General features: G+C 34.9%; 1 protein-coding gene across 1 annotated transcript; it reads right to left on the reverse strand.

Annotated features, from left to right (window-relative positions):
- Positions 1-548: 548 nt before the first annotated feature.
- On the reverse strand, positions 549-22,917 carry LOC121387110 (multiple epidermal growth factor-like domains protein 10). The gene is made up of 15 exons (XM_041518134.1): positions 22,700-22,917; positions 20,565-20,693; positions 19,558-19,707; positions 17,548-17,694; positions 16,874-17,017; positions 15,365-15,511; positions 11,526-11,732; positions 9,366-9,497; positions 8,232-8,378; positions 7,543-7,686; positions 6,517-6,663; positions 5,485-5,628; positions 3,010-3,153; positions 1,551-1,694; positions 549-662 (listed from the first exon to the last, which is right to left on the reverse strand). Exons 1-15 carry the CDS (start codon positions 22,728-22,730, stop codon positions 574-576), a joined length of 2,046 nt encoding a protein of 681 aa, XP_041374068.1. The 5' UTR covers positions 22,731-22,917; the 3' UTR covers positions 549-573.
- Between the last annotated feature and the right edge of the window lie 445 nt (positions 22,918-23,362).

Raw genomic sequence — 23,362 nt, forward strand, 5'->3', positions numbered from 1 at the left:
ACAATACATATACATGTATTATAATATTTTAGGATTTAGTATATAACCAGAAAGTTAAAGGTGCATTCTCAGCGTTGCATGATTCATATTTCACTATCAATTTTTACATATGTGTATTATAAATAAATACACATTAATTGATACCACATATAATATGTTCATAATTAAATTTAAACTATCAACAATGATGTAATGTGTAATACAGTCTGCATAAACAGTTGAAAATATTCACTGCATCTCCATTAAAATAGCCACCAGTACTTGTCAATATGGAGATGCTATTAAAATTCAAACTGTGCATTGACATGTCGGTTACCTTTGAGTCTCAGGGCTACTGGATTTGGCATTAAATTAAATTTATCAATAGCCATGAACGAAATTATTTGGAAGTAATATTGTGTGGACGTAAAATTATAATCTATTATCTATTATTATTATATATATAATGTTGGTTATGTATATTGTACAATGAAATATGAAATATAAAAAAAATGTAAAAACATTTAAGAACATTTCTCCCACAAAAAATTAAAATAAAACAAAAATAAACATAAACGTAAAATTATGATCTACTTACCAGATGAAAAGACTCGTCACTATAACCAACAACACAAAGAGAACACTCGCCACAACGGAAACAGCAATGGTGTTGGAAGTGACAGCTTGGGCTGTAAAACAAATATATCACCAAGTTATCCAATTGTATCATGCAACCACTGTTTGTACTAACCAAATATACAGTGCACGTTTAAAGCAACATGAAAAACTTCTACTATTATTCTTACTGTCACACGACAATCTCATTAAAATTAGCTCTACTTGTCTACCAGTAGATCTAACAGCATTGCGTGGACAACCATGTCCAGGTGACATTTCATCTATAAATAACAATTTAAATATCGACCAATTACACTTCGTCTTTTATAGCCTTATTCGGGAACATCCAAATTCTAAAAATATCGGGCGAGACTATTATGCAAAAGGCGAACTTGTTGGTCGATTTCAACAGTGAAAAAAAAAAAAAGTGCAGTAATAAACTCTGGATTGTATACTAGTTTAAAAAGATTTTATGGCTATACCATCACGGGTTGGGTTTTTTCCGTCTTGAAACGAATTTTATACAAATTTTTGTATTGAAATTAGTTTCCGGCATACTTTTTATGTGTTAAGGATACTACAACATGTATTATAATAGGTAATATTTCATTACAATTGGAGTATTGGACAGAAATAATAGAAATAACCATTGAAGAAATAGTGTGGTTGTGTCGTTTGAAATTGCATTTTTCAGATTCATTTCCTTTACAACTCGTTAAAAGTTCTAAAATATACTTATCTTGATATTTGTATTGTATTATATTGTGCTTTCAACCACTTCTTTTTTCACTGTTTTTATTATTTTATTTGTTGCACATAATTATATGTTTTTTTTATTTAATTGTATCCTATTCGTAAACCTTTTTGATACCCAATAGCAGATATGTTTTTTCTTGTTGGGGTGTTTTTAAAGATGTATTCATTCATTCTCTGATTATTGATAATATTCTTACCTCGCACGCAGTCCACTCCGTGAAATACAGAGATACATCCACTGACACACAGCCCGTTTTCAATAGGACAGACATCATCGTCTCTGCAGTTTCTGGCGGCACAGTACATGGCACAGTTATCACCGTATTTGCCAGTGTCACATTCTAAAACAGATTAGTTATCACTGTATTTACCAGTGTCACATTCTAAAACAGATTAGTTATCACCGTATTTACCAGTGTCACATTCTACAACAGATTAGTTATCTCTGTATTTACCAGTGTCACATTCTACAACATATTAGTTATCTCCGTATTTACCAGTGTCACATTCTACAACAGATTAGTTATCACCGTATTTACCAGTGTCACATTCTAAAACAGATTAGTTATGTCTGCATTTACCAGTGTCACATTCTAATACAGATTAGCTATGTCCGCATTTACCAATGTCACATTCTAAAACATATTTGTTATCTCTGTATGTACGAGTGTCACATTCTACAACAGTTTAGATATGTCCATATGTACCAGTGTCACATTCTACAACAGATTAGTTATCATCGTATTTACCAGTGTCATATTCTACAACATATCCGTTATCTCTGTATTTATCATATACTACAACACATTGTACGTATTTCATATAGCACACTCTATAATGAACATTCTATGTTTACGGGACGTGTTAATTATTAGCTTTAATTAGTTGAGGCTTATTATTAGTTCAGGAGACAAAGGCCAATTTTCGGTTGAACCTCGATTTGCCGGATACGGATATTTCTGTTGTTTTGTTATTTTTGTGTTGTTTTATATAATCTAGTGGTAGCTCCTTAAAAGGAGATCAATCGCAGCTCTTGGGCTGTTTCAGATATTAACACTCTCTACCCCGGTTATGCTCAAATTCTCAAGAATGCAGATTTGTTTCTATTTGCATTACGTTTGTTTGTTGTCATGTTTATTTATGAGGTAGGTACTGTGCAGTTCATTTTGATACCGATTGGTGGGTATTAACCGTTCCCTAACCACATCAAAAATACGATAGGACATTGGAGTAGGAAATGGTTAACAGTGTTTTGAAATAATAATACAAAATTCCGCAATATCAGAATGCAATGCAGAAGGAAAGAAAAGGTTTATGAAAACTTGTATTGGACAAAAAATGTATGTGCTGGTAATCTGAGTATAGATTTTTGTCAGCTATAAAGCGAGGTAATTGAAATGTGAGATAAATGAGCACTAGATCATTTGAACGTTTGTGTTATCTCGCTATCGGTTTAGCAAATATATGTACAATGAGGTTTTTCTGTAAAGAAACTGATAAGACGTTCCTAGAACTGGGAGAAATGCATATAAATGAATATTTTCAAAGAAGAGAAATTAAGTTAAAAGTGTCTACTAGTTATTTAAATGTTACACTTCTCTGATTTAAGGTTCAATCAGTTCAGACAAAACTACCAGAATATGGTTACATACTTACTTTCAGTACACGTATCTCCTTGCCAACCAGCACTACATGGTCCATCACATGATCCAGTCACGTGGTCATATGGCGCGTTATGAGCTAGACAGTGTCTGGCGCTGCATGACGAATTGCATCCTGGGCCATATGCCCCTGTACATCCTGTGAATGTAATCGTATAACACAGACTAATTTTTGTAAAGTGTTATAGCTTACACTCTCCATGTTATTTGTGTAGTGTATTAACTACAGTAAAGGTTAACTTTATAATAAATTAAAGTTCAAAACAGACAACGTAGTATTTCAAGTTGTCTAATGTCTGGAGAAATCATTACATAAGTTTTCATTTTTAATAAAGTTTGTTTTGTTTAACGACACCACTAGAACACATTGATTAATCAATCATCGGCTATTGGGAAAAAAAATAAAGAAATGTTTTATTTAATGACACACTCAATACATTTACGGTTATTACATTATTTACGGTGATATGGCGTCACAGGACCACACAGATATTGAGAGAGGAAACCCGCTGTCGCCACTTCATGACCTTTTATATGTACCATCCCATAGACAGGGTAGTACATACCACGGCCTTTGATATGTCATTCGTGGTGCACTGGCTGGAACGAGAAATAGCTCAATGGGCCTAACGACAGGGACTGATCCCAGACAACTGCGCTACATCCCGCCCCTCGGTTATTGGATGTCGAACATTTTGTAATTATGACTCGTGATCATCGGAGGAAACCCGCTACATGTTTCTAATGCAGCGAGGGATCTTGTATATCTGCTTCACCACAGAAGGAAAGCACATAGCACTACCTTTGTCAAGTTGTGGTTCACCGGTTGGAACGGAAAAAACACAATTTCCTGAATGGATCCACCGAGGTGTTCAATCCTACAACACAAGCCCCTCAAGCGAGCACTCAACCAACTGAGCTAAATCCCGCTCTTATACAAAAGTTATTTAAAATCCTGCATTATGTATTCAAATTCAAAATCTTATCACTGCTGAAGGCAGAGTGGGAAGACTGTTTTAGTCGTGACTGCTTCCATCCACAAGCAGGTATGCTGATAGTGAAAGGTGGGAGTAACACTTGTACCCGTCGTTGGGAATACAAAGTATACATCACAATACAATTAAATCAGACTAGTCTACTAAACAAAGACTAGCACCGGATAGAGATCACTGGAATAAATACAGTTCTGAAAGACTCGCTTATTGATTATTCATACCCATAGTAAAAACGATCCTTAGAAACAATCATAACTTAAAAAGCTATCGAAGAATCATCTAACAATTCCAAATGGCATTGACCTTGTCTTGACAACACAGTTATTGTATTCAAGGTACCCTGATGAAAGGCACATCTGGTGAACAAATATACAAAATACAAAATCCATTCGTTTTGGAGTTAATTTTAAAAACTTCAACAAATTCTCAAATGGACTTGATATCATGGTGCGGTTGCAGATGGCAAGCTCATCTAGAGAACACACATACCAAATATGAAAGCAATGTATTAAAGAATTCAAGAGAAAAAGGTAATTTGAAATATTGAACAAAATGTTAACAAAGTGCTAAATAATCGTAACCTTGTCCTGGGCTTATTATGCAAGTCATCAATTAAATAATTCAAAATTAAATGAAATTAGAAAACCTATAACTATACATTAAGTTTAACCATTGTCTATATGGCCTTGCCTTTGCGTCACATTCGTGAATATATAGTTTAGAGACTACGTCTTCAGAAATAGCCATCATAAAATATTCCCAACAAATAGTAGAATGATGTCTGTAAACATAGGGGATAAATCAGAAGTTGACCCATGGTAAAATAATATATAAACTTTCACCAAACTTTAACCCAATATTGACGAAGTTAGATGACCGGACATACATTATCAATAAAAACAGGGCAATACAGTCATACACCAAGAGAATCACTGTATCAAGTTTTAGATATAGCTTTCAAAGGAAAACGTTGGTGGACAGATAGACACTAGACAGATAGACACTAGACAGATATACACTAGACACATCGATATTAGAAAAGCTCCTCTGATGAACGTGATAGCAGAGCTAAAACATGTAAGCATTTCACGTATTGCATTCAACATGTTACAAGTTATAATTCTATGTGCATTCGTCTTTACGAGTATACTTTGCTCAATTATAAACATTGTCCAACACTATCACGACTGCGTCTAAGTATCTTTTTTGCACTGTGTAATACAATAGTTAAAATCGAGGGTTTTTTGGGGAGATATTTGTTAATTGCATTTTGTTTGTGTATTCTCCTGATGATTTTGGTTTTTAGATTAACAAAACGTCGAATATTTTAAATATTTTTATGTAATTTAAAATTTTAAGATGGTTTCAGTGGAAACATATTTTTATGTGTACTTTTTTAATAATAGTTTAAATGGAGGGGGTTTTCTTTAGATATCCGTTAATTGCAATACTGTATTGAAGTACAGAATACCTACCTGTACAGTCTATTTCCTTCCAATCATCATTACATGGACCTCCACAGGAGCCAGTAACATGGTTACAGCTGGCAGCTTCGTCCTGACAATGTCTCTGTGAGCACGATAACCAACAGTCTGGGCCATATGTACCAGTGTCACATGCTAAACAAACCAAGAGGAAAATGTACAACAGTAATCTTCCACATTCACTTAACCAGAATTATGTATGGAATACTACACGAGTGGCCGTTATATATCAGTTATATTATGAGCTGTTTAAAAACGTATCTTGACTAGCAAAAGCGAGTTTGTTACACGTTTAAACACAGATTTGTAAGATAAATGATTTCTAAAGGACACGAATGTAGTATTGTATTTCTTATGCATTTTAAAAGAAAATGCAAACGTTTTTATTTTCAACCAAAACTTATTTACGGACGTAATTATATTCTCGGGAGTGGCTGCCCTCCTGTAAATGAGGTACAAGATACAGATTCATGGAGTCAACCACAATCTTGCCAAGTATTCATTCGACTTTGCACTGAGCAGAGATATGGCCCTGCTCACGTGTTACAGTTTTATCATTCAGATTTGTTGTTGTTTCTTGTTCTTCTTTTCTTTTTTGTTTTGTTTGGGGTTATTTTTGGTTCTTGTTCTTGGGTGGTGGTTGTTGTTGGGTTTTTTGTTTTGTTTTTTGTGGGGCGCGGGTTGTTGTTTTTTGTGATTTGTTTTTTGGGGTGGATTGGATGCTTTTAGTTTTTGTTGTTGTTATTCTGCTTTTGGTTTTGGTTTTGTTTTTTGTTTTTGTTGTTTTGTTTTTGTTTTGTTTTGTTTTTCTAGAAATATATATGTTGTGTTTCGTCAGCCATAAGCATAAATTAATATTGGCTATGTTGTATTGTCTGTGAACAAACCAACAACAAATGTATCAATTCTGTCTGTTATAGTGATAAATAGTTACAAATATGATTGCCTATTTACAACAAACAAATAAAACAATTCACTGCAACAAATGCAATATTGTATATGACTAATTATTATTTAACTAACCTACGATACAACTTGTTGTCTTCCATCCGGACTGACAACCATTAAGACACGTTCCAGTTTGTGCATCACATGACGTGCTGTCTCCTTTACAGTGTCTTTCACTACAGTTGAATCTACACTCAGGACCGTACGTGCCATCACGGCATTCTGTAATAAACACAGGGTAAATAATAATGGTGGTACGACACGGATAGATAATTTGTTTCAGATACAATTATAGTCAATTCAGGTATTGGTGTATTGTCCTAAATCACAAACATAGTAGCAACACTGGGAACCATAAGTCAGAGTTGTACATATAATAAATGTACAACACATATTAATGTCTGAACATATATTGAGAATGTGTACACATAACTGAAGTAATTATAGCTGGAGCCTCATATTTTACTTGACTATGGACTTTTTAAAATATGACGAGTGGAGGTGTTTAATTTGTTCATATTTTAATTTGGTAACCTTCATTTAAAAAATAAAATATGTTGCCCTTCCATTTGCCTTGGTACCCTAAATGTTTTCCTTCACATTTGTCATATAGGCACGGTAACTTTTATGACTTCGACTTCACCAAATGACATTATCTGGCCTACATTATCATGGTGCATCACAATATTATTATTTGAGGTGGCGCAGCATTATTACTGGTATAGAGGGCGCGGTTGTAGCCACCATGGGAAATGTTGAAGAAAAAAATTAAAAAGACCTGCAAGGTCAAAATCGACGCACACGCTGACCAGGGACCAGCGATAATATAGTTGGGGGGGCTAACACTGGCCGTCTGTAAATGAGCCATACAAAGAAGGTATCCAGGTATTACAATATTATATTGCATACTATAATGATAAAGACATTTTCAAACCCTGTGATTACTTCATCTTGTTTCGCACATATTTATATATATTTCTGACTGCTATCAAATATGTTTTGATATTGCAATTACTGCCCAATCACTGATATTACACTCAGTACAATTATAACAATATCTGAATAGTCATGTTACCTTATGTATACGTAATAGAAACATACCAACTGTGCAGTCTGTCGATTCCCAGCCACTCATGCAGCCCCGAGTACAGGCACCAAAGAATCTGTCACAGTCTTGATTACCACTGCAGTGTCGATCATCACATGACGCGTTGCAGTTGTAGCCATATGTTCCATCAGAACAAACTGAATAAATAAAAAACACAACTTTCATGTATTGACATATTTAAAAGTCCTATATGTGAAGTACGCAAATTCAGTAAACCTATTAATGGGCTATTATCTAAGTAACTAGACCAAAAGGTTATACCTTAAGACGAGTGACTTGAGCAGATTCTCCTCTATTCAAAATATGTGATGATGCAAATTGGTGTCTTTATTACATCCAGCTAAGGTTTAAACTGAACACTTTCATTATCTATTAGCATCATTCTCAGAAATGTGATAACATACTAGCAATTTGAACAGCAAACATATGTCTTATATGTGACAGTGATATGGGACTGTGGCAGGGTTCGACAAATCCATCAGCCCTTATCCCAGCTAATGAATTTTGACCTGCGGTAGTGGACATTATAAACTGTATTATTATTATACACAGGACACTAGCGAATGCTTGTGTGAGGGTTAGTGGCTTTCTAAATCATTTGTTGAATATTGACTGTGATGGTAACTTTGAATGTTTACTGAAGTACCCAACATTTGGAAGATAAATTAAAACAAACTCATACATTTGGTACAATCAATATGTCGATAGCCTCGCTTACAACCGCTGACACACTCCCCAGCCACGTGGTCACAGGAACTGGAACTATTCCGACAGTTGCGGTTCACACACGAATTTCCACAAGCTTTTCCATATTGACCCTCTGGGCACTCTGAAATATTTATGACATGGAAAGTATTAAAACATATGTATTCACCTGATACGATATATATTAATACTACAAAACCGACGTTTTGAAAAACAGTCAAAACCTTTACCAGCCTTATTATCTTTAACAGTTTCATTTAGATGGAATGACATAACTATAAACCTAAAATATATCATATTATATCTTCATGTTTCAAGGATACATTTTTTTATTTTTTTATTTTTTCTACCACTGCCCCCTTTCCTTTCTTTCCTTTGACTTCCATTTCATTCCTTTCCGATCTACCGCAACAGGTGCTTGTCTCTTGTGACTATCCATACCACACACCTGTTATATCTCATCAGCTTTTAGCTGTGGGCTTTGTCCACTTCGGACAGACTTTAGTAGTTACTTCTGGCATGGTTAAAAGGCACCTTTAACCACCAACTATGCTCCCCGACAGAGTCGGAGGAAACTGACAGACAGGGTCGAAACATACTGAAATCGTGGGAGAAATTTTTTTATGTTAAGACAAAGAGAATGATAGGCAAAGGGTGATAGATGAGACACATGAATGAAAGTGTGAGCCAGCTGTGACGGGATTTGAACCACTTGACACATATACTTATATTCATTTAAGCTTTCATATTATCTTCAATGGAAAATAATAATTGAAATAATCTTAGATAGACTGAAGTGTGCTTATGGACATCATATTTAGGATTTAGTAGAAAAGGATCCAATATCTTTAATATAGAATACCGCGCATGTACTCGACTGCATCATATCGCATTACTTATCTCATTATTCACATTATTTAACTGATGAATTGAGCAATAATAATAATAATAATACACACAAACACACACACACACACACACACACACACACACACACACACACACACACACACACACACACACACACACCTGGGAACAAACAATAGTGCATATTGCTGTACTTTGTCTAATGGGATAAGACTATTTGTATTACATTCCAGACAGTCTGTACCCTTCCATCCTGGTTGACATCCCCTGTCACAAGACCATCTGACGTCACATGATGACACCTCGGTTGTTTCGTCGCAATGTCTGCTGGAACATTGTTTACTGCATAAATAACGTGAGGGACTGGAATCACAACCTGAAAATATTCATGCTGATATTACCGAATTGTGTAACTGGTTTTAAATATTCTTAATAGTAGTGTTAGTATGAAGTGCTCCCACTAGCAGTGGTTGGTGTGAATTTCCCTATTACCTCAGGTTTTAAGTAATACTGAGGGTCAATCGTTCGAATCCTCGCAGTGGATGTTAAGTATCTATTACATTTACTTTGGTAAAAATCGGAACAACAAATGTTTATAGAAGTGGATTAAACGTTGTAATGTTTCGTTCGCAATATATTATCTCGGTATGCTAATACGTTACTGCATTAACAACAATAGTGATTTCCATTTATGGATACTGGATAAATTCAGTATATTCTATGGGACAATTTCGTGAAACCGCTGAATAATTAATCATCAGCTATTGGATGTCCCCCCCAAACATTTGGTAATTAAATGACCTCGTAATCATCAGATGAAACACACTACATTTTGCCAAATGCCAGCAAGAGATCTTGTATATGCGCTTCATCACAGACAGGAACGCACATAACACTGCCTTTGTCCAGTTGTAGTGCACCAGTTGGAACGGGGGAAAAAACAATCAGCTGAATGGATCCACCTCAAGCGAGTACTAAACCGACTGAATTAAATCCAGCCCTTCATTTCTAATAAAGGCTATTTCAATATTATATAAAAGTTATATAACATCCTGCATTAAAAATTGCTTTTTTTGGCCAAGAATATATGAAACTGAACCTGAAGATGCGTATATAACGAAATCATCATTGTTGTTGAATAAGTTTTGAAACCTTCTCGTAGATATTTTCAAAGAAGTTTTGCTGTGTCAAAGCAATTCTGAAAGACTAAACTGTATTCAAAATCAAAATGTTATCACTGCACAAGGCAGAGTGGAAAGGATATTTTAGTCATGACTGCTTCCTTCACAAGCAGGTGCAAAGATAGGAATAAGACTTTGTACCTGTTGTTGGGAATACAAAGTATACACCAAAAATAAAATAAAGCAGACTAGTTTACTAAATCGAAACTAGCACCGTATAGAGATCATTGGAATAAAATACAGCTGTGAAAAGACTCGCTTACTGATTATTTATACCAATAGTAAAAGCGATCCTTTGAAACAATCATAAAAAAGCTATCGAAGAAGCCTTTAATAGTTCCAAATGGCATTGACCTTGTCTTGACACCACGGTTATTGTATTGAAGATGCCCTGCTGAAAGGCACATCTGGTGGACAAATATACAAAATGCATAATCCATTCGTTAAAATATTTTTGAGTCAATTTCAAAAACTTCAACAAAGTCCCAAATTGACTTGATATCATGGGTGCGCGTGAACACTCATACCAAATATGAAAGTTATTTATTAAAGAATTCAAGACCTAACGGTAATTAGAAATATAGAACGAAATGTCAACAAGGTTCTAAATGACCGTAACCTTGTCCTGCGATTATTTTGCAAGTCATCAAGTAAATAATCCAAAATTAAATGAAATTAGAAAACCTACAACCATACATTAAGTTTATACATTTGCCCTTGCGTCAAATTCATGGGTATGTAGTTTAGACACAACATCTTCAGAAACAGCCATCACAAAATATTTCCAACAAATAGTAGAATGACGTCTGTAATCACAGAGGATATATCACAAGTCGAACTATGGTAAAATAATATATGAACTTTCTCCAAAATTTAACCCAAAGTCGACATGGCCGGACATGCATTATCAATAAAAACATATGTCAATTTTGTCATACAACAAGAGAATCATTGTACCAAGTTTCAGATATAGCTTTCAAAGGAAAACGTTGGCGGACAGACACATAGACACCAGACAAATCTATATTAGAAAAGCTCCTCTGATGAACGTGATAGCAGAGCTAAAACATGTAAGCATTTCACGTATTGCATTCAACATGTTACAAGTTATAATTCTATGTACATTCGTCTTTACAGGTATACTTTGCTCAATTATAAAAATTGTCTAACACTATCACGGCTGTGTCTAAATATCTTTTTCACACTGTGTAATACAATATTTTAAATGTAAATGTTTTGGAGATATTTGTTAATTGCATTACTGTATGCAAATACAGAATACCTACCTGTACAGTCTATTCCCTTCCAATCTCCCTTACATGGACCTCCACAGGAACCAGTAACATGGTGGCAACTGGCAGCTTCGTCCTGACAATGTCTCTGTGAGCACGATAACGGACAGTCTGGGCCGTATGTACCGCTGTCACATGCTAAACAAACAAAGTGGAAAATGTACAAGAGTAATCACCCACATTCACTTAACCAGAAATATCTATGGAATACTACACGAGTGGCCGTTATATATCAATTATATTACGAGTTGGTTTAAAACGTATCTTAACTAGCAAAAGCGAGTTTGATACATGTTTAAACACAGATTTGTAGGATAAACGATATTTATGGGACACGAATGTAGTATTGCATTTCGTACACATTTTAAAAGAAAATGGAAACGTTTTTATTTTCAACCAGAACTTATTTACGAACGTAATTATTTTCTCGGGAGTGGCTGCCCTCATATACATGAGGTACAAGATACAGATTCATGGAGTCAACCACTATTTTGCCAAGTATCCATTCGACTTTGCATTGTGTAGAGATACGGCCCTGCTTACGTATTAGCTTTTATCATTCAGATTTGTTGTTGTTTCTTCTTCTTCTTCTTTTCGTTTGGGGTTATTTTTGGTTCTTGTTGTTCGGTTGTTTTGTTTTGGGTTTTGTTTTGTGGGGAGTGGGGTTATTTTTGTTGTTGTTTAGTTTGTTTGGGTTTTTTGGGGGTTTATTTTTTTTTATTTTATTTTTTTTTGGGGTGGGTGGGGTGGAGGGGGGGTGGGGTGGAATGTTTTAGTTGTTGTTGTTGTTGTTGTTCTGTTTTGTTTTTTTTTGTTTTTTTGTTGTTGTTGTTTTGGTTTTCTCGAAATATACATACATACATGTATGTATATATATATATATATATATATATATATATATATATATATATATATATATATATGTGTGTGTGTGTGTGTGTGTGTGTGTGTGTGTGTGTGTGTGTGTGTGTATGTGTGTGTGTGTGTGTATATATATATATATATATATATATATATATATATATATATATATATCCGACAGACCAAGTGTCGAAATACCTCACAGAAAGGACATTGAAAACTATGGTTTAAACAACTTTCAGATCAGGTTGCCGGGGTCTGGATTGAAAATTAACTTTGCGGAAAGACACTGGTTTAAGATGTGATAATAATCCAGCTCAGATTTCAAGACATCACTTGCCGGATTCGTTTCGAGTTGTGCTGTGTCATAGCCAGCTTTGTTTTGTAGATCCACATAATCACGATCACGGGACACACACTCTTTCCCACCTCCGCCATATTGAATTCTTAGGGGAACAAAAATAACAGTTAAAACTTGATACACAACTATCCACAAGCACCAAACGCCTAGAGTTTGATGATTAAAAAAAACTGAACATGGAATAGGTGATTTTAACAATTCACTAGCCACAGTAAAACACCTACCAGCCCTTCTCCTGTGTGTACTGTACACTGGTGCTAATAATACTACAAGTAGAACATAAAACCAGAATCCAACATGACCAAAACACTTTTATAATAACTCTAATAATTTGCAAGCAATTTGTGAAATATTTGTGCACATACCATGTTAAAACTATCCCAGTAAATTAATTATATTTAATGTACAATTGCAATGCATCTACAGTTCACTTGAGGTTGAAATTTGTTTAAGACAAAATTTTAAAATACAAACTTTACTTTCTACAAAATTGTGGATTTCTAATTAATACATTTATCTCAAATGCCACGAGACACTCTACGTTTCGCTGGTAAAATAAAATGCAAGGTACCACACGTTATATGTGTTGCCTGAGTAAATCGATACATTGTTTTTATCAGATAAATGTTTTATTACAAAATGTTTACATTATCAACAATGAAATGTAATTTTGTGAATTTGACTGTTGACCATTTGCGTTTCAACTACAGTGTATTACTAAGAATAGGACATGTTTGAGTATATATATATATATATATTAGGGTAGCCAGGATTGTTTATTGGGGTTGGAGTGGAGATAAAGGGCACTGCTTTTACACATTTTATGGGGTGACATGCATTATAAAAGTTGGTATTGTGAAAAAGAGTTATATTAGAGAAGTCAAGGTCCTCTTGTGCCCAATCCCTGGCTACCCGGATACGCTAGTGCATATATGTGCAATTTAAAGTATATCAATCAATAGATTTTGGTTTCAACACAGGTACCTTTAGTAGTATTACTTGCATATTTAAAATGTACTGAACAAAATGAATTAAGGGAAGTAGAATTGTGGTAATTATTTGCTAATGTCATATTATTTTAGTAAGTTTTTATCACATGTTTGTGCATTTTTGTAAAACCTACGACAATGCACATTCTTCTAGGAATTATTACACGTTGATTGTAAATATATTTGTCATTTTATTCTCTCTAAATTGCTGTTTAAATCATTAAGTTGAAGAACATTTCTTTTAGAACATGTCAACACGTAGACACTTTAGAACGAATGAAAACGTTTAAGGAAAAATGCTGAATATAGTTACTCGCCCTGTAATCATTTTGTTTCGTTACATTACTGTGTATTAAAAATCATTAAACGTATCAATTTATCTTAACGGTTGATTATTAATTCAGTCAGTAGCTCAACACTATAGATGGAGCAGTTTACTCTGATAGCTTACATTTCGTATTTTAATAGTGTAATAAATATATCTGTTATAACTGGTATGATAGCTTACATTTCATGTAATAATTAGTATAACAAATATATCTGTTATAACTGGTCTTAAGGCTTTGCTTTGTTTGACAAATTGTTTTTCTAAACTTGTTAAGAGCTTCTAGCAACCTGCTACAATACCAGGGAGCCCAATTCACCATCTCAGTTTAGGATAAGGTTACTGTGCACACAGCTGGAAACACCCATGACCCTTTCCAGTGTCTGCCATCCAAAGATAATTTGTTATTGTTTACAATTACTTCATGCCGCCAGTACATTTTCAAAGTATTAACAACACAGACCCAATTAGATGTCTCAGAGCTGCTGTGAAATTAAACGTTTACTGTATGCCACGTGGACTCACTGCAAGATAACATTATTCTTGACTTGAGATTTCACACAATTTGTCACATATGCTGGACTAAGTAAAACTGTTTATAAAATAGCTTGCTCTGGCATGCTGGTTGGAGCTGTCTGTGTTCAAGTTCCAGGAGCCAGAATAAATTAAATAGGTCTTCATCTAATTACAAGATGATTTATTATTATTAGCAGACAAAATTTTTAAGGTTTATACTAAAACAAATAACTGCTAGCATCTACAAGCAAAATATTTATTAAAAGTTAAGTTTCCGATTTTTAAATGCATTCCAAAGTTTTCAGTGCAGTTTTCTCAGACTGAAGTGGAAAGGAGATAAGTGGTTCTGCACTAACCCCTCGATATATATATATATATATATATATATATATATATATATATATATATATATATATATATATATATATATATACATATATGTATGTATGTATGTATGTATGTGTGCATGCATGTTTGTGTGTGTGCGTGCGTGCGTGCGTGTGTGTGTGTGTGTGTGTGTAGTGTTTCGTCAGATGTATGCATAAATTAATATTGGCTATGTTGTATTGTCTGTGAAGAGACCAACAACAAATATCTTAATTCTGTCTGTTATAGTGATACATATTTACAAATATGATTGCCGATTTACAACAAACAAATAAAATAATACACTGTAACACATGCAATATTGTATATGACTAATGTTTATTTAACTAACCTACGATACAACTTGTTGTCTTCCATCCTGACTGACAACCATTAAGACAAGTTCCAGTTTGTGCATCACATGACTTGCTGTCCACTGTACAGTGTCTGTCACTACAGGTGAATCTACACTCAGGACCGTACGTGCCATCACGGCATTCTGCAACAAACACGGGGTAAATAATAATGGTGGTACGACACGTTTAGATAATTTGTTTCAGATACAATTATAGTCATTTCAGGTATTGATGTATTGTCCTAAATTACAAATATAGTAGCAACACTGGGAGCCATAAGTCAGAGTTGTACATATAATAAATGTACAACACATATTTACGTCTGAACATATATTGAGAATGCGTACATATAACTGAAATAATTACATCTGGAGCCTCATATCTTACTTGACTATGAACTTTTTAAAAGAAATAGTGGAGGTGTTTAATTTTTTCATATTTTAATTTGATAACCTTCATTTAAAAAAAAAAAATATGTTGCCCTTCCATTTGCGTCATATAGCCACGGTAACGTTTATGACTTCGACTTTGTCAACAAATGAAATTATCTGCTGGACCCACAGTATCATGGTGCATCACAATATTATCATTTGAGGTGGCGCAGCATTATTACTGGTATAGAGGGCACTGTTGTAGCCACCATGGGAAATGTTGAAGAATTTTTTTAAAAAGACCTGAAGTTCAAAATCGACGCACATGCTGACCAGGGACCAGCGATAATATATTTGGTGGGCTAACACTGGCTGTAAATGAGCCATACAAAGAAGGTATCCAGGTATTACAATATTGTATTACATACCTATTCAATCTTCCTATAGTGATAAAGACATTTTCAAACCATGTAATAAATTTATTCTGTATTGCACATATGTGCAATCTGGACCGGAACTGGTAAATGGAGAATTCCCTTTTTAGTTTTACTGCAGTTAACACCATTTATTTACTGACGTCATATATGATTTACAAATGACGTCACATCGTATTTGAAACATTACACAAGACTGCCGCAGAGTAACGATTCTTAAAGTTAAGCAAATCCATGAAAGGAGTTTTGATCATAGATTTAACAGTGCTGTTATGACTTTAAATTACAAATCGTTCTTGTAAAACATAAAAGAAGGTATGTAATAAATACAGAACTTCACATACGTTGTTTTCGCTTCCTATTTATTGCACTCGTTTATTTTGCGAAAGAACATACCACTTGACCGTTACGCGGACTCGTGGTATATGTTATTACGCAAAATAAACTCGTGCAATAAATAGGAAGCGAAAACAACGTATGTGAAGTTATGTATATATATTGCATACTATAATGATAAAGACATTTTCAAACCTTTTGATCAATTAATCTTGTTTCGCACATATTTATATATATATTTCTGACTGCTATCAAATATGTTTTGATATTGCAATTACTGCTCAATCACTGATATTACACTTAGTACAATTATAACAATATCTGAATAGTCATGTTACCTTATGTATACGTAATAGAAACATACCAAATGTGCAGTCTGTCGATTCCCAGCCACTCACGCAGCCCTGAGTACAGGCTCCAAAGTATCTGTCACAGTCTTGATTACCACTGCAGTGTCGATTATCACATGACGCGCTACAGTTGTAGCCATATGTTCCATCAGAACAAACTGAATAAATAAAAAGCACAACTTTCATGTATTGACATATTTAAAAGGCCTATATGTGAAGTACGCAAATTCAGTAAACCTATTAATTATCTACGTGACTTTTCCAAAAGGTTATACCTTAAGACAAGTGGCTTGAGCAGATTCTCCTGTATTAAAAATCTGTGATGATGGAAATTAGTGTCCTTATTATATCCAGCTAAGGTTTAAACTGAACACTTTCATTATCTATTAGCATCATTTCCAGAAAGTGATAACAACATCTTCAACAACAAACATTCCTTATATGTGATAGTTATAGGGGTTGTGGCAGGGTTCAACAAATCAACTAGCCCTCGGGCCCGGCTAGAGCATTTTTGGTCTTGGCTAGTGAACAGTATCAACTGTATTACTATAAATACAGGCCACTAGCGAAAGTTTCTGTGAGAGCTAGTGACTTATGAAGTATTTGTTGAACACTGGCTGTGATGTTAATTTTGAATATTTACAGCAGTACCCAACATTTCGATGGTAAATCAAAACAAACTACATACATTCAGTACAATCCACAGATTGATAGCCTCTTTTACAGCCGCGAACACACTCCCCAGTCACGTGATCACAGGAACGGGAACTATTCAGACATTTCCGGTTCACAAACGATTTGTTACAGGCTTTCCCATATTGGCTGGCTGGACACTCTGAAATATTTATGACATGGAAAGTTATTTAAGTCTAAATGACAACATTATATTTCGTGATCAATACCGTATCTCTGTACAGGGCAGAGTCGGAAGGATTTTTATGTAAAGTCGAGGCAGCTTTCATGATCCTCTATCAGAGGCTCGTCCATTCCCAAGTCTATCTTACAAAATCCACACTTGCACAGGATAGAGCTCAATGGAATATATACAGCTGTGATAGCATATCATGCCCCACATGTAGCACCCGTCATGGGCACGACCTAGAGTCAGCAAGTCCATAGTTGAAATGTATAAGGTCAAAAACGTGGTCAGGCTTATTATCTTTAACATTCTAATTTTTGTTATGGAATGACATAAATATAAATATGAGATTAACGCGCCATATCTTCACATTTCAAGGATAGATATTTTTATATACATTTAAAGTTTCATATTCTCTTGAATGGAAAATAATAATTTAAATAATCTTCTTAATGCTTCTGGACATCTTTATATAAGATTTAGAAGTAGAAAAGACCCATTATATTAAATTTAGCATATTACTCATTGTGACGGTACATGCTCTTAAATTTGTTTCGCCTGTGGCGATTTTAATTGTGTTAGAGGGCCGTGTGCAGTTTCATTGCCCGTAGCCCAGGTGGGCAACTTGTTACGTAATACTTCGCGCGATCGGGCATTCCAATATGCACTTAGTCCAGCTGTGGAGGCCATGTGGCGAGTAGTTACGTAATACGTCTGCGAGTGCAGTTTCGACGACCGTGATTTGGCGACGATGGCGTCAGTAAGTCTGACGATCAGAGAGAAATATACCGACTCTAGTAGAGTTGGAATATGAGATGATACGTGAGGTACCGCCTTGTATCCCCAGGCAAAATCCTGATTTATAATAAATAGCTAGTGTCACAAGGTTACTGAATGAGTAGTTAGGGTTAATTAAAAATTAACCCGTTAGGAATAGAGCTGTAATTCCTTTATTAATTAAGTTCCCCTGGAAGCGTTCCTAAATTATCACACGTTACTGAACGAGTAGTAAGGGTTAATTAAAAATTAACCAGTTAGGAATGGTGTTGTAATTCCTTTATTAATTAACTTCTCCTGGAAGCGTTTCTCAATTATCACACGTGTGGGTGTGGTGTAACGGTGAAGTGATTCGCATATTGTGTAACTAGACACCTAGAGATTAACTAATTAAGTGACCAGTTCTGGGTTGTTATTATTGCTGTTATTAATTAACTACTACGGCTGTACATTTGTCAGCGTAGATTAATACAGATTCCAAAGTGTATTGTGTTTTGTTGTGTTTCTAGTGAGCTAAACGTGCTATAATAATATATACTTTATACAAGATCGTATCTCTGATCATACCTAGAGACGAGCCATACTAGGGTTTAACAGCCTGTTACAGAGAGATCTAATAGATATACAGTTAGGAGAGATATTTTGATAATCGTGTTTTATTCAGTTACGGGAATTATAGAATCCCCGTGACACTCATTTACTCAACTCATGTTTTATTATTTCACCAATCACTTTATATAGATTAATTAATTGAACAATACTATAAAGAATGAATGAATAAATGTTTGACGACACCCCAGCACGAAGAATATATTGGCTATTGGGTGTCAAACTATGGTAAATGCAAAAACAATGTGATGATCAACATCAATATAAAAATTCAACAATTAAATTAAAACACAGTGTAAAGAAATGTGCAAAAATACAAATATCACAGATATATCAAATTAAAATTTAGAATAAAAGTCAGTATCACATATACTATAAAGAAATACTCCTAAGAACTAACGATAGTCGCACATTGCTGTACTTTGTCTAATAAGATAAGACTATTTTTATTACTTTGCAGACAGTCGGTTCCCTTCCACCCTGGGTCACATCCATTGTCACATGGTCCTCTTACGTCACATGATGATATCCCTGTTGTTTCGTCACAGTGTCTACTGGAACATTGTTTTCTGCATAAGTCACTGTAGTGACTGGAATCACAACCTGAAAATATCCAGGTTAATATTACCGAGTTTTGTAACTGGTTTTAAATATTCTCAATAGTAGTGTTGGTATTAAGTGCTCCCACTAGCAGTAGTTAGTGCGAATTTCCCTATTAGCTCAGGTTGCAAATAGATGGATGGACTCTTACTGAGGATCGATCGTTCAAATCCTCGCAGTGGATATTAAGTATTTGAAGAACCGAATCCGCTGAACAGAGTACTTCACATTGTCTTTAAGGAAATAATAATGTACACTGTTATATAATATGTTACAGGCATAGAAAATATTTTTTTTCAAATAATACAAAAATTATTGAGGTTAGAAGTGAAATGGTGATCGATAAGAAAAATATAGACCACCATGTGTTTTTTAAATCTAAATCACCAGATCTCAATCCCCGGACACACACACACACACACACACACACACACACACACACACACACACACACACACACACACACACACACACACACGTACATAGGCACAAACACGCACGCACGCACGTGCACACACACACACACACACACGTACATAGGCACAAACACGCACGCACGCACGTGCACACACACACACACACACACACACGTGCCCGAACCCTGAAAAGCTGAAGTATCTGTAATCTGTACTATATTGTGGTTACCTTGTTCTCTTTTGTTAATAAAATACGAACGCCTTTCCCGTCAACACAATGCTCAAACATCGCTTGTATTAATAGAAATCATTAGGTGGTTGCTTTTTTCCTTCGCAAAGTTGTTAAAGTAGCTCATCAACAACAGTTGTTTGATATGCATGTAAGCAGATATTGGCGATATAATTGTGAAGTTACGTCGATATAATTGTGAAATTACGTCTTACCATTACATTTTGACCCAGTCCAGTTTGGCTTACATCCTCCTGTACATTCTCCAGTTGTGTAGTTACATGATCCATCTCGACAGTGACAAAACTGGCTGCAGTCCTCACCAAAGGTTCCAGGATCACAAACTAAAATAATGCATACATTACTTCAAAACACACGCCACGTTTTATTCCTAATCTATATGCAGGAATGCAGCAATAGACCATATAATTCAAGATATGCAGGAAAAGATCGTCATTTCTTGAACGAGCGTGGACTGCTCTCGTATTTTCTAAAGGGATATAGATGTATGAACTCTCAAAAAGATTGTATAATCAGGGTTGAACATAGCAGGCGCCCGGGTTATGGATAACAAAGTACATCGTATATTTTGGAAAAATGTTGGTTGTTTTCAGTTATTTGTATTTCGATATTTATTTTATTAGTAGCCTACTACTGTAGCATTTACACTATCTAAATTAAAATTATGATAATCGATTACACTGTGACGAATACTTAACCTGACAATCATTTATCTGTGACAAGCTAGGTTCAACTATGCATATAGTAACCATTACCTTTTTTTTAAGAGAAGCATTACTATATGATATTAAATTAATTTTCTTACACACCCGTTGGTGAGAATGCGTTATTTTTTATAACACACAGTTATTTAAACACGTACGTATGTTAACAATTTCAAGGTATACGACTGGCTGCTCCTATGTGATGACTAGGTCACCAGTGCCATACATCCAATGCAAAACTACACGATGGAAATCAATTATACTGTGACGTATAGTTAACTTGACAATCATGGGTCTCTTTTTGCTCGTTAGATACATTTTAAAACAACTCGTTGTAAGATAAATGGTATCCTACGGCCACTCATGAATTATTCTCTATTTATCGAGGCAGAAAATATTGATTTTAGGCTATTGTCCGTTTGCGTCAAAAAGGAACCGAAGTATTGAAATGAATGAAGTTAAAACGGGGACAGTTCAGTGTAAATTAAAATAAAAAAAATTACAAATTGCAATCTTCTTTTCTGATATAGGTTTTAAGGTAATTGATGGAACACCCAAGGTAATCTGAACGAAAAAACCCATAATACATGATCAGGGTAGTATATCTGCACAATGCAGCGAATGGGCATTTTGCAAAATAGTGGATTCAACGGATCTCTATATAGTACCTCGTCAATGGGAGGACAGCCACTTCCAGACTAGTTTACTAAGACAATGCAAGTCAAGCTGCATACCGTGGTTGTTCTAGCATTTTGTCTTCACCTCTGTATTAAAAATTAGATTTAATCTGTATAATTTAATGTTAATGTGTAAAGAAACATGTTTATTTATATTGGGTTTCTTTTTAAAACAAAAATGTTATTAAAGATGGTATGGGTTTAAAACTTAATACCAAGTTTTTTTATATGTATTTCAACTTTATTAGTTATGAAGTTACATGCTAATTCATCGCTTTTCTTTTGACGCAAATGGACTATATACCGAGCACACATGGTTAATATTAAACACAAAACATTTGACGTTTGATTTTGGCTGTACAGTTAAATTGCAATGTGATAACTGGAGGTCTAGTTGAATTTGAGAAGGGCCAGTAATCGTTTTTTTTTTCTTTTTCAACTGGCCCTGCTGACGACCATGGTTTGCAATTCAATTTTCAACCCTATATAATCATAATAATATCGTCAAATGTCTCATATCACAAAGTGCTGCATTTAACTGGTTAAAAATAGTCATTCTTGGGCGGCAAAGTTTAGAAAAATGCCAAATTGCCGTCTGTGTGCGTGTGTGCGGGCGTGCGTGTTTGAGTATGTGTGTTTGTGTGTCTGAATGCTATGGCTAATTTTGATTCAAGAAATAACGCCCCTTGTCTCACTTGAAGATTGCTCGAGATTACATTCAATTCAATTTTGTACACCTTAAATTCTTCTGTGAATGCTTAACGTAATACTATTGTTACCATTCTTGCTGATAAAAAGTGTATAAAAATATGTGGGAAAGGCGTGAACATGGGTCAGTGTCTGTTCACCAATATCATTCTAAATATTGGAAATAAATATTGTTTAAAAACAAACACCACACAAAAAAAAAAAAAAAATGTGTTAATGACCAATGACATGTTTACTTACCGTAGACTTCTACTTCACAAAAATCCATCATACCATTGTCCTGGTGGGTTGTATTGACTGTTTGATGTATTCTGGTAGAGAGTGATGTATCTGGCCGTACTGTCACATGTAATTGTTGTTACATCAGGACTGCTTATAGTGGCCACACCACACAGGTGGCTCGTATTCGTTTGATTTGCTTCTGTTGAGCTGTAGACATGAACACCGTTTCTACGAACTTTAACTGTTAAAATAATAATGTACAGATGCCATCGAATGAATGTTTAACGGCACCTCAGCACAACAATACGCATCCGCTGTTGGGTGTCAAACAAAGGTAAGCATGTGAGTCAAACAAAAGTATAGAATTATGTAAAAACAGTGTAAAGAGCCGTATAAAAAAATATTATCCACATACGGTATCCAGACCGTATATCTGCACAATGCAGAGAGGAATGGGTATTTGGCAAAATAGTAGTTGATTCCACGAATCTCTATTTCATAGGCGGAGAAGAGGTAGTGATGGTGGTAGTACTAGTAATAGGAGGAGGTGGAGGAATAGTGGTAGTGTTGGTATTTTGTGGTGGTAGTAGTAGATGGAGGAGGCGGTGAAGTTTGCAAGTTCAAAAAAAAAAAGAGTATATAATTATGTAAAAGCAATGCAAAGAGCCGTGTAAAACCCGT

Source organism: Gigantopelta aegis, chromosome 13 (assembly GCF_016097555.1).
Source record: "Gigantopelta aegis isolate Gae_Host chromosome 13, Gae_host_genome, whole genome shotgun sequence".
Taxonomy (NCBI): Eukaryota; Metazoa; Mollusca; class Gastropoda; order Neomphalida; family Peltospiridae; genus Gigantopelta; species Gigantopelta aegis.

What these genes read in the sequence shown, in the direction of transcription:
- LOC121387110 (XM_041518134.1), bottom strand. Translation starts at nt 22,730, where the DNA reads ATGATGGATTTTTGTGAAGTAGAAGTCTACG. An exon ending in GACTGGGTCAAAATGTAATG is followed by an intron (nt 19,708 to 20,564) that starts GTAAGACGTAAT and finishes GGATATTTTCAG; the next exon opens with GTTGTGATTCCAGTCACTAC. An exon ending in TCTCCAAAACATTTACATTT is followed by an intron (nt 9,498 to 11,525) that starts AAAATATTGTAT and finishes GAATATTTTCAG; the next exon opens with GTTGTGATTCCAGTCCCTCA.